Below are 10,810 nucleotides of genomic sequence, written 5' to 3' on the forward strand. Positions count from 1 at the left end.
TCCCAGAGCCTTCTGGATTCTGTAACCGAATACTCTACTGTATATTGTACTGGAAGAAGAAGCTCTAATAGGAGTCCTTTAGGATTTTTTGTCTAGAAAATAAACAATTAAATTTCACTTCTCTTTTAATATTTTAAATTTATTTTTTTCACACAACACATTTAGAAAACATCTACAAAGGTTTGACACTAATTCCAATATAATAATTCCAATGTATGCAATTCCCTGCAAAATACTGTAGTCTCTAAGGGTTGTCCATAAACACGCAGTATCCATTATGAGCAGCAGATGGCGACACCACAAAGCTGAAGAGAATCAAAGAGGGAAGTAACGTTAGCTAAATTCACACACGAGTCTTGAAGAAAACTTGCGTGTGTTGTCTTCAGTAACTCACGAAACAAATTACATTAGTCTGCGGGAAAGAGTAAAGCGAGAAATCAAACAAGAATGTTTCGATGAATTAACGGTAGGTGGAAAAGTGCTTTGTAGAGATCTGACAAACGCATTTATTAATGTTATGACACGAGAAGTGACAATTCGCCCAGTCTTTTGTGATTTAAAACAGCCAAACCGGTCTAACATTGCGAGTACACTTGTATCTTTCTTAAAATGGTGTTAGTTTTTCATATGACTTTGTTTTACAAGCATAAATGTTGCCTATCTAGACGCGTTTGTAGTCAGCTTGAATTGTTATAAATGCTTTCTAGGCGAGCACACTCAAGTTGTTTTGCAGTTTTACAGGTTGATGAATTAACTTGGCCAACTTTAAAATTCCATCACCTTTATTTATCACATTTAGAATATATAAAAATTCTAAATGTCACGGAAACTGTGCCATTTAAGGTCTTTGATCACATCATGAAACTTTGATTCATAACGATCTTTGGAGTTTTATTGTTGTGGAGCTTTATTGTTCATTTGGGGTCATTTTACTGTTTTACTGTAGCTTTACAGTGTGACCTACAATGGATGTTCTGGAGACAGTTTGGTTCATTACTGTAATGTATAACTAGTACAATACACTCGCTTTCACTCTAACCTTAAGGAAATGACTTTCTTTGCAATTTCGTACCTACAGCAGACAAACCTTAGTGAAGCTCTCTTACTGTTTATCGTACAGCATTATGTCCAAGAAAAATAATGGAGAGACGCGGAGGCTTTCCAAATGGTTGGACTATGGCACCATCAATGGTGAAGGACAGACCGATCCATGTCCTACCTGCCAGGGCACAGGACGCATACCGAGAGGCAAGTTTCAGTTGACATTAAGCAACTGTATTTTCTTATTATTGGTTGCAAATTACATTTCATTTGTAGTTTCAGCTTTTAAACACACTCACCCTTATTCTGTCCATTTTATCTCGACATCCTCAGGTCAGGAAAACCAACTTGTGGCAGTCATTCCTTGCAGCGACCAAAGGCTGAAACCTCACCACACGTCAGTATCACTATGACAAGCAGACTATACTTCTGTAATTTTCAGTCTCAGGGATTAATGAAATGTAATGTCTGTTTTCTCAAAATGATGTACAACCTGGTTTTATGTCCCACAGGAAGCTGTATGTGTTTATATCAGTGGGGCTTTGCCTCTTGATCTGCTCCCTGATCCTGTTTTTCCTCTTCCCACGGAGTATGGATATGTCATCAGTAGAACTAAAGTCATCTATGGTCTATTTCACTCCAGATACAGTAAAAATGGTGATCACGGTAAGTGAGTATAAAGGACACACTAAAATTTCTCTGATGAATTGCAGCGTATTTATTTTTGTACAAAACTTGTAATCCTCTGTCCATATTATCCATTCTTCAGCACGAAATGAACCTTACCAACCAAAACTTTGTCAGTATCACAGCTCAGAATCTTAGTGTCCAATCATTCATTTTCGAGACGGTGGTAGGCAACAAGAAGTTGCCCAATGTCACCATACTGTCTCCTCGATCACAGAAAACGGTAACACTTTTTGCAGACTTGTATAACATAAAGCATTATTCTATTTTCTCAGATGCGTAACACAAGGCATCTGAAATCTAGGAAGAACATTTTCTTTAAAGTTTCTAATCCTGACAATCAACAAATCTAAAATAAAGATGTCATTCATCTTTCAGATTAAAGTTATAGCTGACATTGTTATTGATGACTCTGGCCTTAAGTAAGTCATATTTCAATCAATATCTATGTCTTATCAATAAGGTATTTTAATCATAATGTACTGTTTTCCATTTTAATCACAATGTACATGACATGAACTAGAATAACTTTCTTTAATGTCTGTTGCTTTCACAGTAATTATTGCAAGTCACATTCCCTTCAGATTCACACCTTATTCTTGCATTTGCAGTAAGTATTTATTTTTATCTCATGCAGCTTTATTTTAAGATTTCTGTTAGCATGCTTTTTGACTGAATCACTGAACACTGGTCAGCATTTGTTGACGTCTTGTATCTAATGCTATTCACTATTAGCATTTATTCAACAAAAGACTTGTATTTCAGTGCACATGTAATGTTAAATCATGTTTGACAAAACTGTCAACAGTCACTGATATTGTACATTGGCATATAGAGGGTCTGGACAAAATAAAACCGTTCTACAGTTAAATAGTCTATACTCCATGTAAAGTTAAATATTTACATAGGTAGTATCTTGTCACTAGATCTGTTGAATCTTACTGATCCAGTATAGGAACAGGTTAAACAAGTTTACATTTAGCCACTGCAGTCTGTCTAAAGAAATATGCAGGAATGTTCATCTTGGCATGACACATGCTTGTAATCATGACTGATATACAGTTAGCTTGTGCTTGTCAGTGTTGGATTTCAAGCAGGGGAATGAAGACCACTAGAGGGCCTCAACAGCCAAGAAATTTGCAGAGGCTGTTTTAAACCTCACAAGCCAAAGTTACTGTATTTATGTAACTTTGTGCACTTTGGTCTATATTGACATTTTTATAGGTTATAAAGTGCATGACACAAAACAGTACATGCCCATAGTAAAATATATAAATGTTCAAGTTTAAAGTTTAAAGGGTCAGTTTAAAGCCACTCCTGTCCATTTTATTCATGTGATGGCAAAAGCTGAAATTTCAGCAGCCATTACTCTAGTCTTCAGTGCCACATGATCCTTCAGAAATAATTCTAATATGCTAATTTGATGCTTATATTTTGATTATTTAAAGTAAAATTGTTTGTGTTCTTCACAGACTGACTATCAAAGTCTCCTACCTGTCCCATTCAGAGCAGATGTCTACAGATGCCTATGAGTATATTGACTGTGGAGTGAATTCAACTATGCCTCATCACTTTCCTCTGCTTTGAGACAAAACCGTTGCCAATGTATGACCATGAATGCCGATGTTATAAAAATCAGAATAGGCTGCTTTCAAAAAGATGTGATTTTATGTTATAGTTTACTACAGTACATTTAAATGGTTTTTGACAATAATGACAGTAACATATGATACAATGTAAATATCACTGGAACAATGAATTTGCGTTATTAATGTAGACCACTTTCCTTGTTTGTTGATTTGCTATTGTTTACATGATATAAATGTTTTAAAATTTGCACAACACGAAATTGCACATTAAATGACCTACATTAGGATTATTAAACCCAACAATAAAGTCTGGTTTTCGATGAAATGCATATTGATATTGGAGTTGGTGCTATCCAGTAGTCTGGCCTTCATCTTCACCATTGCTGCAGAGACTAGAGCAAATTAAGCACACATGTAGATGCTGCTTTTTCTGGATCATCTCCACATTATAAGCTCTTTAATTATTCACTGTGATATTATATATTGCCATATAATGCACTGTAAAAAAAAATTGCTGATTTAAATACAACCCAGCACTGGGTAAAATATGGGCGAACCCAGCGATTGGGTTGCTGCCCAGAAGGTTGGGTTAAACATTTAACCCAACTGTTGGTTAAAAATAACCCAGCATATGTTCTGTCCAATATTCACCCAGCATTTTTTAGAGTGTAAATATTTAAATAGATAATGCCCACCACTGGAATTGTTGAATCTCATTGATACATTATAGAAACGGGTTAAACATGTTTAAATTTAGCTACTGCAATCTCTCTAAAATGATGCAGTGATGTACTTACTGTGTATCTTTTGTTCATCTTGGCATGACACTTGCAAATGCATTGCTTGTCAGCCTCTAAAGAACACAAATAATATGTTTACACTGATTAGGATTCCATATTTTATTGTTAACTTTGTTTTTTAATCATTCAAATTCAGTCACCTCTTAAGTGTTTTCAACTATATGCAATGACCTGTTATTTTGAGGCGCTTTACCTAGAGGGTCCTCACTGGACCCTGCAGGTTCACAGGGTGTCATAGGTGCCTTAGACGCTTCTTTCTTTTATATCTTGGTTGCCTTCCTAAAAAAGCAATACAAATCCATGTTATATATATATATATATATATATACACACACACACACAATTATGATTTTTAACATGGGCACCTGTATAACTAGCAGATAATCTGCGGTCCAGCACCTGCTGACGGCGACGGGCCTCCCAGTGCATGGCTGACATGTTACACCACCCGCTGGCCTGTAAGAGAGACCAAGTCAATGTGAAGTAACCTGAGACCATTTCCTGATTAATGAAATTCAAACCCAGATGCTGAGATGTTTCCTTTGTCATGACACTTATAAAGAAATAAACACTTAGCTGCTCATAAATGACATTACAGGTCAGAATTGACAAAGGCTGTAGCCTATAAGCAATAAGGTAAACAAACCATAATGTAACATTGCAGTTTTAGAATTGTAGTATAACATTTATTAGTCCTGTCCTGTGCCATTCATCTAGTGCAAGTCTGATACCGGTACAACACATGTAACAGGCAAAGTAAAAGCATGCAACAGTTTGTCCTTATTTAAGACAAACTACACTAGATGATATAAGTTCTTAACAAAATGCCAAGAAAAGCTCATTTGCAGAGCAGTGGACACAATTTACCAAGTTCTGATGTTCTGCAGATCCACACCGAGCTCTGCGTCCTCCTCTGACGGTGACGGCTTTGCTGGTTTCCTAGCAACGCTCAGTCATAACAACGTGCTGACGTAACACAGTCCCTCTGTAGCGCATGTTACGTCATTTCATTGTTTATTATTAGTATTTCAAATGACAAACATTCATTAAAACACTCTTAAAATTAGCAGAGTTGATTTAAAAGTCTGTAATACCTCGTAAGGTACACTTGCAACATATATATAAATAACGTTACTTTAAAAAACGCGCGCTCTGCGTGCACAGACAAAAAGATACAATATATATCCGACTTGGTAGTGTTCAAATATATTTTTGTGCCGTCTAAATCTATAAAAAAGTGATTTTTGACTTCTGTAACACTTTCTGACACACAACTAAATCTAGCTTTTCTAATCTTTTTGTATTCTATTTGTTTTCTTTTTAACAAAAGCAAAAAAGGCCTCTAACACTAGCTTGCTCTATTCTTTTTCTATTCTATCGGTTTTCTTTTATTTATTAACATCTTAGTTCTTAATTTTCAACTATTAATAAATGTAATACCATTGTCGGACAGCACAGTTGTAAGCGTTTTTCCAGTTAGCTTTCAAATAATTGTGAAGTTAGGACAGCTGTGGGGTTGTCCTAAAGTTAAGACGGTTTTTAGGGTTTTTTGTCAAGTTAGGAGGTTTCTGTAATACCCCTTTCCTATCTTTAGTTAAGATAAGATTTTGTCCTAAATGTGGTCCTAACTGAAATTACCATGGTCACCAAACAGATAAGATAAGCTTTTAAGTTAGGATCTTTCTGTAATGCGCCCCTGAAGTCACTAATGCCTTACGGCTTTTTTTTTTTCGCGTGTGACGTAGCTTTTGTTTACCTCATCAGCAGAGTTGGTTGCTTGGTAACAGACCTGAGAGTGGATTGCCGAGCTTGATTATGCCATTTAAGATTTCCTAACTAGAGATAAGATACTATTTTGTAAGATAGGATAAGAATCCCAAATCAAGTTAAGATTTGCTTCTGTAATACGAGTTTGCGAAAAATCCTAATTTAACATATCACATCTTAAGATAAGACCTAAGATAAGAATCTTTCTGTAATACGCCCCCAGATCTCCGACTCGGTAGTTTCGATGCCTCCGGCTCGCCACAGAGAGGTGATGTTCGGGCAGGAAACAAACACGACTTGTCTTTGGATATCTCGCCGGTACAGAGAGGTACAGGACGGTACGGACGCCAAACGATCAAACACTAGAGGGAGCTTCGAGGGAGGCATGGGGGGCTCGCCTGACGTCACATGCGGGGATTGTTGTACTGGATCTTGAGCTCAACTCCACTTTCATCTCTGAGGGCACTGCTGTCGGAGGGAAGAGCGACTCTGGAAAAATGATCATTGTTTTGAGTCGTTTGGATTACTGGTCGCCTAAGTTTTTAAAGTGAGAAATGGAAACGATGCCTATTAGAAGATAAACACCTTAGGTAAGTGATGTAACGTTACATGTTCACATAATTTTACAAGCGAGGCTTTCCTTCTGAATTTACTCGACAAAGCTGTTTTTGATTTTAACTTACAGTCTGTAATCTTTTTCATCTGGTTTCGAATAGGATTTTACTATTTCAACTTTAAATGCTGCAGGGTGGCAGATTTCATAGTTTTGATAGTTGTGGTAATATTACTTGGACGTTGATATAATTTCCATTTAACTATATGCGTAAAAATGTAATAAATCAGGTGCAGTATAGAAAATTATAATAGACATGTTCAAATCTGGTTCTCTCAGTTTTGTTAGAAACTATCTGATAAGACAACATCTAATGTTGATATCTGTCTCCTAAACAGGTAAAATAAAGATAACAAAGATAACATTTTCTTTTTAAAATCTATTTCTGTTTAGATTGTTAAGAGGATTTGGTGCTGGAAGTAAGCATACAGAGCAACCTCTAGGTTCTCAATTACAGACAGTCTTTACTTAGAAATAAATTATTATTATTATTTATTTTTTTGTAAATTTTAATTTGAGCCTTTCAGTGAGCTATTGTTAATATGACACCAAAGCCTTTTTGCTAATTTAATTTAGAGATTTTTTTATCATATAGAACTAAATACTTTTCGTCTGCTTTTGTTGTAAGGCAAATCTGGTTAAATTGTAAATAACTTCCATGTCTGTGATGATAATCAGCTTTTGTTTCTCTTTAATTAGGTTCCACACGGTGCCTCCGATCTTACAGCACCTCTGTCTGTCTGTCTGCAGTACCTTTGAAGTAGGTGCAAATGCCAAACACTTAGACAAATCTACTTCTCCTTACAAGAGGGTGCGAAAACCAAGTTGCCATGGGAAATCAGTTGACAGAGATTGCCCCCAATACACCATTCCTGCCTAACTTCCAGTCCCTTCACGTTGTGGTCATTGGTTTGGACTCTGCAGGCAAAACCTCGCTTCTCTACAGACTGAAGCTGAAGGAATTTGTTGAAACTATCCCAACCAAGGGATTTAACACTGAGAAGATTAAAGTTCCTGTGGGAAATGGCCGTGCCATTACCTTCCAGGTGTGGGATGTGGGTGGTCAGGAGAAGCTTCGGCCTTTGTGGAAGTCCTACACGCGGCGCACAGACGGCATGGTCTTTGTAGTGGACTCCACGGAGGTGGAGCGCATGGAGGAGGCTAAGGTGGAGCTGCACAAGATCACACGCACATCAGAGAACCAAGGAGTGCCAGTTCTGGTGTTGGCTAACAAACAGGACCTTCCAGTTGCGCTGCCTGTTTCTGACGTGGAGAAGGTTTTGGCTGTACATGAACTGAGTGCCTCCACCCTGCACCATGTGCAAGGATGCAGTGCGGTCGACGGGCAGGGATTACAGCCGGGTTTGGAAAAACTGTATGATATGATCCTCAAACGAAAGAAAATGGTGAAGCACAGCAAGAAAAAAAGATGAGCTGAACGGGACAGCATATTTGTGAAGCTCTTCGGTTGTAGGATTTTGCATCGAATCCCTGAATGAAGGAAATGCTCCAGATGGCCCAGTGGTCAGGAGAAAACAGATTTGACCTTTATGTGTCACACAGTATTGAACTGCTTTCTTCCATGCCTAGTAATTGCTGTGCAGCTCCCCTTTGTAATCAAGGAAAATGCGATAGCATTGATAGGCTGTAGTTTCAGCAGAATATAAGCCTACGGTCCTTGCCTTTTTTCTTTTTTCAAGCAAGAAAGAGACTAAATTATAGCTTGGCAACATTTTCACCAGACTTCAGACATCATTTTTTCCACAAACGTTAAGTTGATTGCCAGTGCCGATATAATAAAAGGCCATATAAATGTTCACACTATGCTAGTTGTGAAACTGAAGTCTGAAGCGAATCACTGAGATTCACTCTTCACAGATCTACGTTTTGTTTTTACATGCTGTAAATAGTTTTTGTAATGCTGTAGAATTAATAAATTATAGACTGCTTTGACACAGTCAGTGTTTCAGAAGCCATATCTTTTATACCTGAGGCTGAATGGTATTTGCTGATATGATAATCATATTAATGATAATTTATTTGATGTTACCTGATCCTGCTCTGTATGTGCTGATAGCCTTGACAACATAAAATCACACTAATATATACGACATAAGGTTTTAATTCACTGTGATGAAACAAAAAACTGCCCCTATTAAACTATTAATAGAGCAGGCGCTCATGATGATGTCATCTGTGTTCAGGGAGAGCATCCCACAGGAAATGCATTGATGCTGAAAGAACATTGTTTGATGTAACCTTGGTGTTATAGCCTTATAGAGTCTAGAAACGGGCGGAAGCAAAACATTATATCACATTTGCAGACACGATACACAAGATTTATTAAACAACCAAAGTGAGATGTATGTAAATAGAGTCAAAGGCACACAAAACGGACAGCGGGTGATCATTTTTAATGCTGCAGAGGCAAATGTAGTATTCTTTTGGGGTTTGCATTGTTTTAAGAGAGCAAATGGTTTTTGAATGTCCATTGCACAGACAAATCTATTTACTTTGCTATCAGCTTCCCAGTGAAGCAGCTGCTCTGATTGGATTAATTGGTGCTCTGGGTTTATTGCATGAGGAGACTGAAACGGTCTTATGAGATCAGTGAATGTAGTAACTTAATAAGACCTCTAGGCCTCTGACAGGATGATACGTAATTTGCCACTTTGATAATTCGTTTAGGATTAAAATATTTGTTATACTATATAACTTGTGTGTTTTTCCAACATTATATGTGTTACATTTCAGTGGCAGTGCCTGCTTTTCCACACAATGGACTAAAATAGACTGAAATTCATCCATCGATATCCAATTTGCATCTGCTGTGCTGAAAGGGATACCACCAAGTTAAATGTTAAAGATTTTATTGATCTCAGTGGTCTACACCCTGCCTCCACCTCAGAAAACAGATACTTGTCAAGGTTTCTGATCCACGACCTCTGGTTGTCAATACACCACGAGTGTCATCATGTAGGTGGAGCTCTGAAGACCAAGCCAAATGTCGTGACAGACCTGGTTTCAGTGGCATTTCGCCTAACTGGTTCTCTCAATGTTATCTTAAGAATGCGGCAAGTCACCCTGCTGAGCTGGTTAATTAAGAAGTGGCACTGTCCTCTTAAGCTGAAGACAAACAGTAATCCTCTCTGAGAAGCCGGAATTATGTAAATGTTTGTTTAAATATTTTACTACAATGAAGTGGATTTGAGTCTTGAAAAAAAACAGCATTTTAGGTTAAGATATCCTTAAAAAGCATCAAGGCTCTGAAAAAGTCTTATGTAACAAAGAGCTGTTCCAAAGCATTCTTAAATTGTTCATGTCCCCTCCAGTCAGCCATGCATGATGTCACATTGTTGCAATCTGATGTTCTTCTGCTGCTTGAATCACTGTCAGGGTTATTACACTGTGGCTTATGTGTAATAAAATCATAATAAAAAAAAAAAAATCACAATATATTTTTTCACTAAACTTACCTGTAATAAAAAAGCAAACAACAACTTGTAGATGTTTTATGTTTTAAATGTATTGGAAAAAAAAGGTAACACTTTTCATTTAGCAGTGATTTAGCAAAAAATTGGTCAAAAGTTGGTTACAAAAAAACAATCGGTTCTTTTGAACCTTCTATTCATCAAAGAATACTGAAAAATATCACGGTTTCCACAAAAAACATTAAGCAGCACAACTGTTTTCAACATTGATAATAATAAGAAATGTTTCTTGAGCACCAAATCAGCTTACTATGATTACTGAAAGATCATGTGACACTGTAAAATGTTATGAGTTATGGCAGCTGATAATGTAGATTTGCCATCACAAGAATACATTTTAAAATATATCAAAATTTAAAATAGTTATTTTAAATTCTAATAATATTCTACAATATTACTCTTTTTACTGTATTTTTTATCAGCCTTGGTGAGCTAAATACCCACCCCAAGACCTTTGAATGGAAGTGTATATCTGTGGTGTAGAGTACTTTAAGTAAATATTTTAATCGCGGTTATCAATAACTAAATAACTATGGGGTTTTGGCCCCCTCTACCCCAACACATTGAGCACAATAAATAGAGAGGCTTAGATGGCTTCTGAAATAAAACATGTTAAGGAATGATCATTTGAAAACAACCCGTTTTTTCAAATCTGTCCAACAGATTGTCAATATGAAAAAACATTATTTAAACATATTCCGTGACTTTTGTGTCTAACGCCCTAAGGATCTGGATGTTTGTGAAATGATCCGTCGACGTGTTTTTGACACGGACCCAAGTAAGGTAAGGGAGCCTCTGGGATTATGAAAGGATTAAGAATGG

At 36.9% G+C, this 10,810-nt stretch overlaps 2 protein-coding genes and 1 long non-coding RNA gene across 5 annotated transcripts; 2 read left to right on the top strand and 1 right to left on the bottom strand.

The window, feature by feature from the left end:
- The first annotated feature begins 296 nt into the window (after nucleotides 1-296).
- Nucleotides 297-3,645, top strand: LOC306857909 (transmembrane protein 106B-like). Of its 3 annotated transcripts, XM_079398177.1 has the most exons (9): nucleotides 310-466; nucleotides 947-998; nucleotides 1,121-1,248; nucleotides 1,375-1,438; nucleotides 1,554-1,707; nucleotides 1,811-1,951; nucleotides 2,107-2,150; nucleotides 2,285-2,338; nucleotides 3,201-3,645. In XM_079398177.1, exons 2-9 carry the CDS (start codon nucleotides 970-972, stop codon nucleotides 3,313-3,315), a joined length of 729 nt encoding a protein of 242 aa, XP_079254303.1. In that variant the 5' UTR covers nucleotides 310-466; nucleotides 947-969; the 3' UTR covers nucleotides 3,316-3,645. The 3 variants fall into 3 exon arrangements, with proteins under 3 accessions (XP_079254304.1, XP_079254303.1, XP_079254305.1); XM_079398178.1 differs by lacking the exon at nucleotides 947-998 and having other exon boundaries at nucleotides 297-466; XM_079398179.1 differs by lacking the exon at nucleotides 947-998 and having other exon boundaries at nucleotides 313-466; nucleotides 1,079-1,248.
- On the bottom strand, nucleotides 3,381-6,300 carry LOC306857911. The gene is made up of 5 exons (XR_013783150.1): nucleotides 4,985-6,300; nucleotides 4,483-4,573; nucleotides 4,311-4,396; nucleotides 4,115-4,170; nucleotides 3,381-3,709 (listed from the first exon to the last, which is right to left on the bottom strand). It is a non-coding gene; the product is annotated as an uncharacterized lncRNA (long non-coding RNA).
- Nucleotides 5,883-9,977, top strand: LOC306857910 (ADP-ribosylation factor-like protein 4D). The gene is made up of 2 exons (XM_079398180.1): nucleotides 5,883-6,474; nucleotides 7,197-9,977. Exon 2 carries the CDS (start codon nucleotides 7,328-7,330, stop codon nucleotides 7,928-7,930), a length of 603 nt encoding a protein of 200 aa, XP_079254306.1. The 5' UTR covers nucleotides 5,883-6,474; nucleotides 7,197-7,327; the 3' UTR covers nucleotides 7,931-9,977.
- Nucleotides 9,978-10,810: the final 833 nt, after the last annotated feature.

Source organism: Barbus barbus (assembly GCF_936440315.1).
Source record: "Barbus barbus genome assembly, chromosome: 38".
NCBI lineage: Eukaryota > Metazoa > Chordata > Actinopteri > Cypriniformes > Cyprinidae > Barbus > Barbus barbus.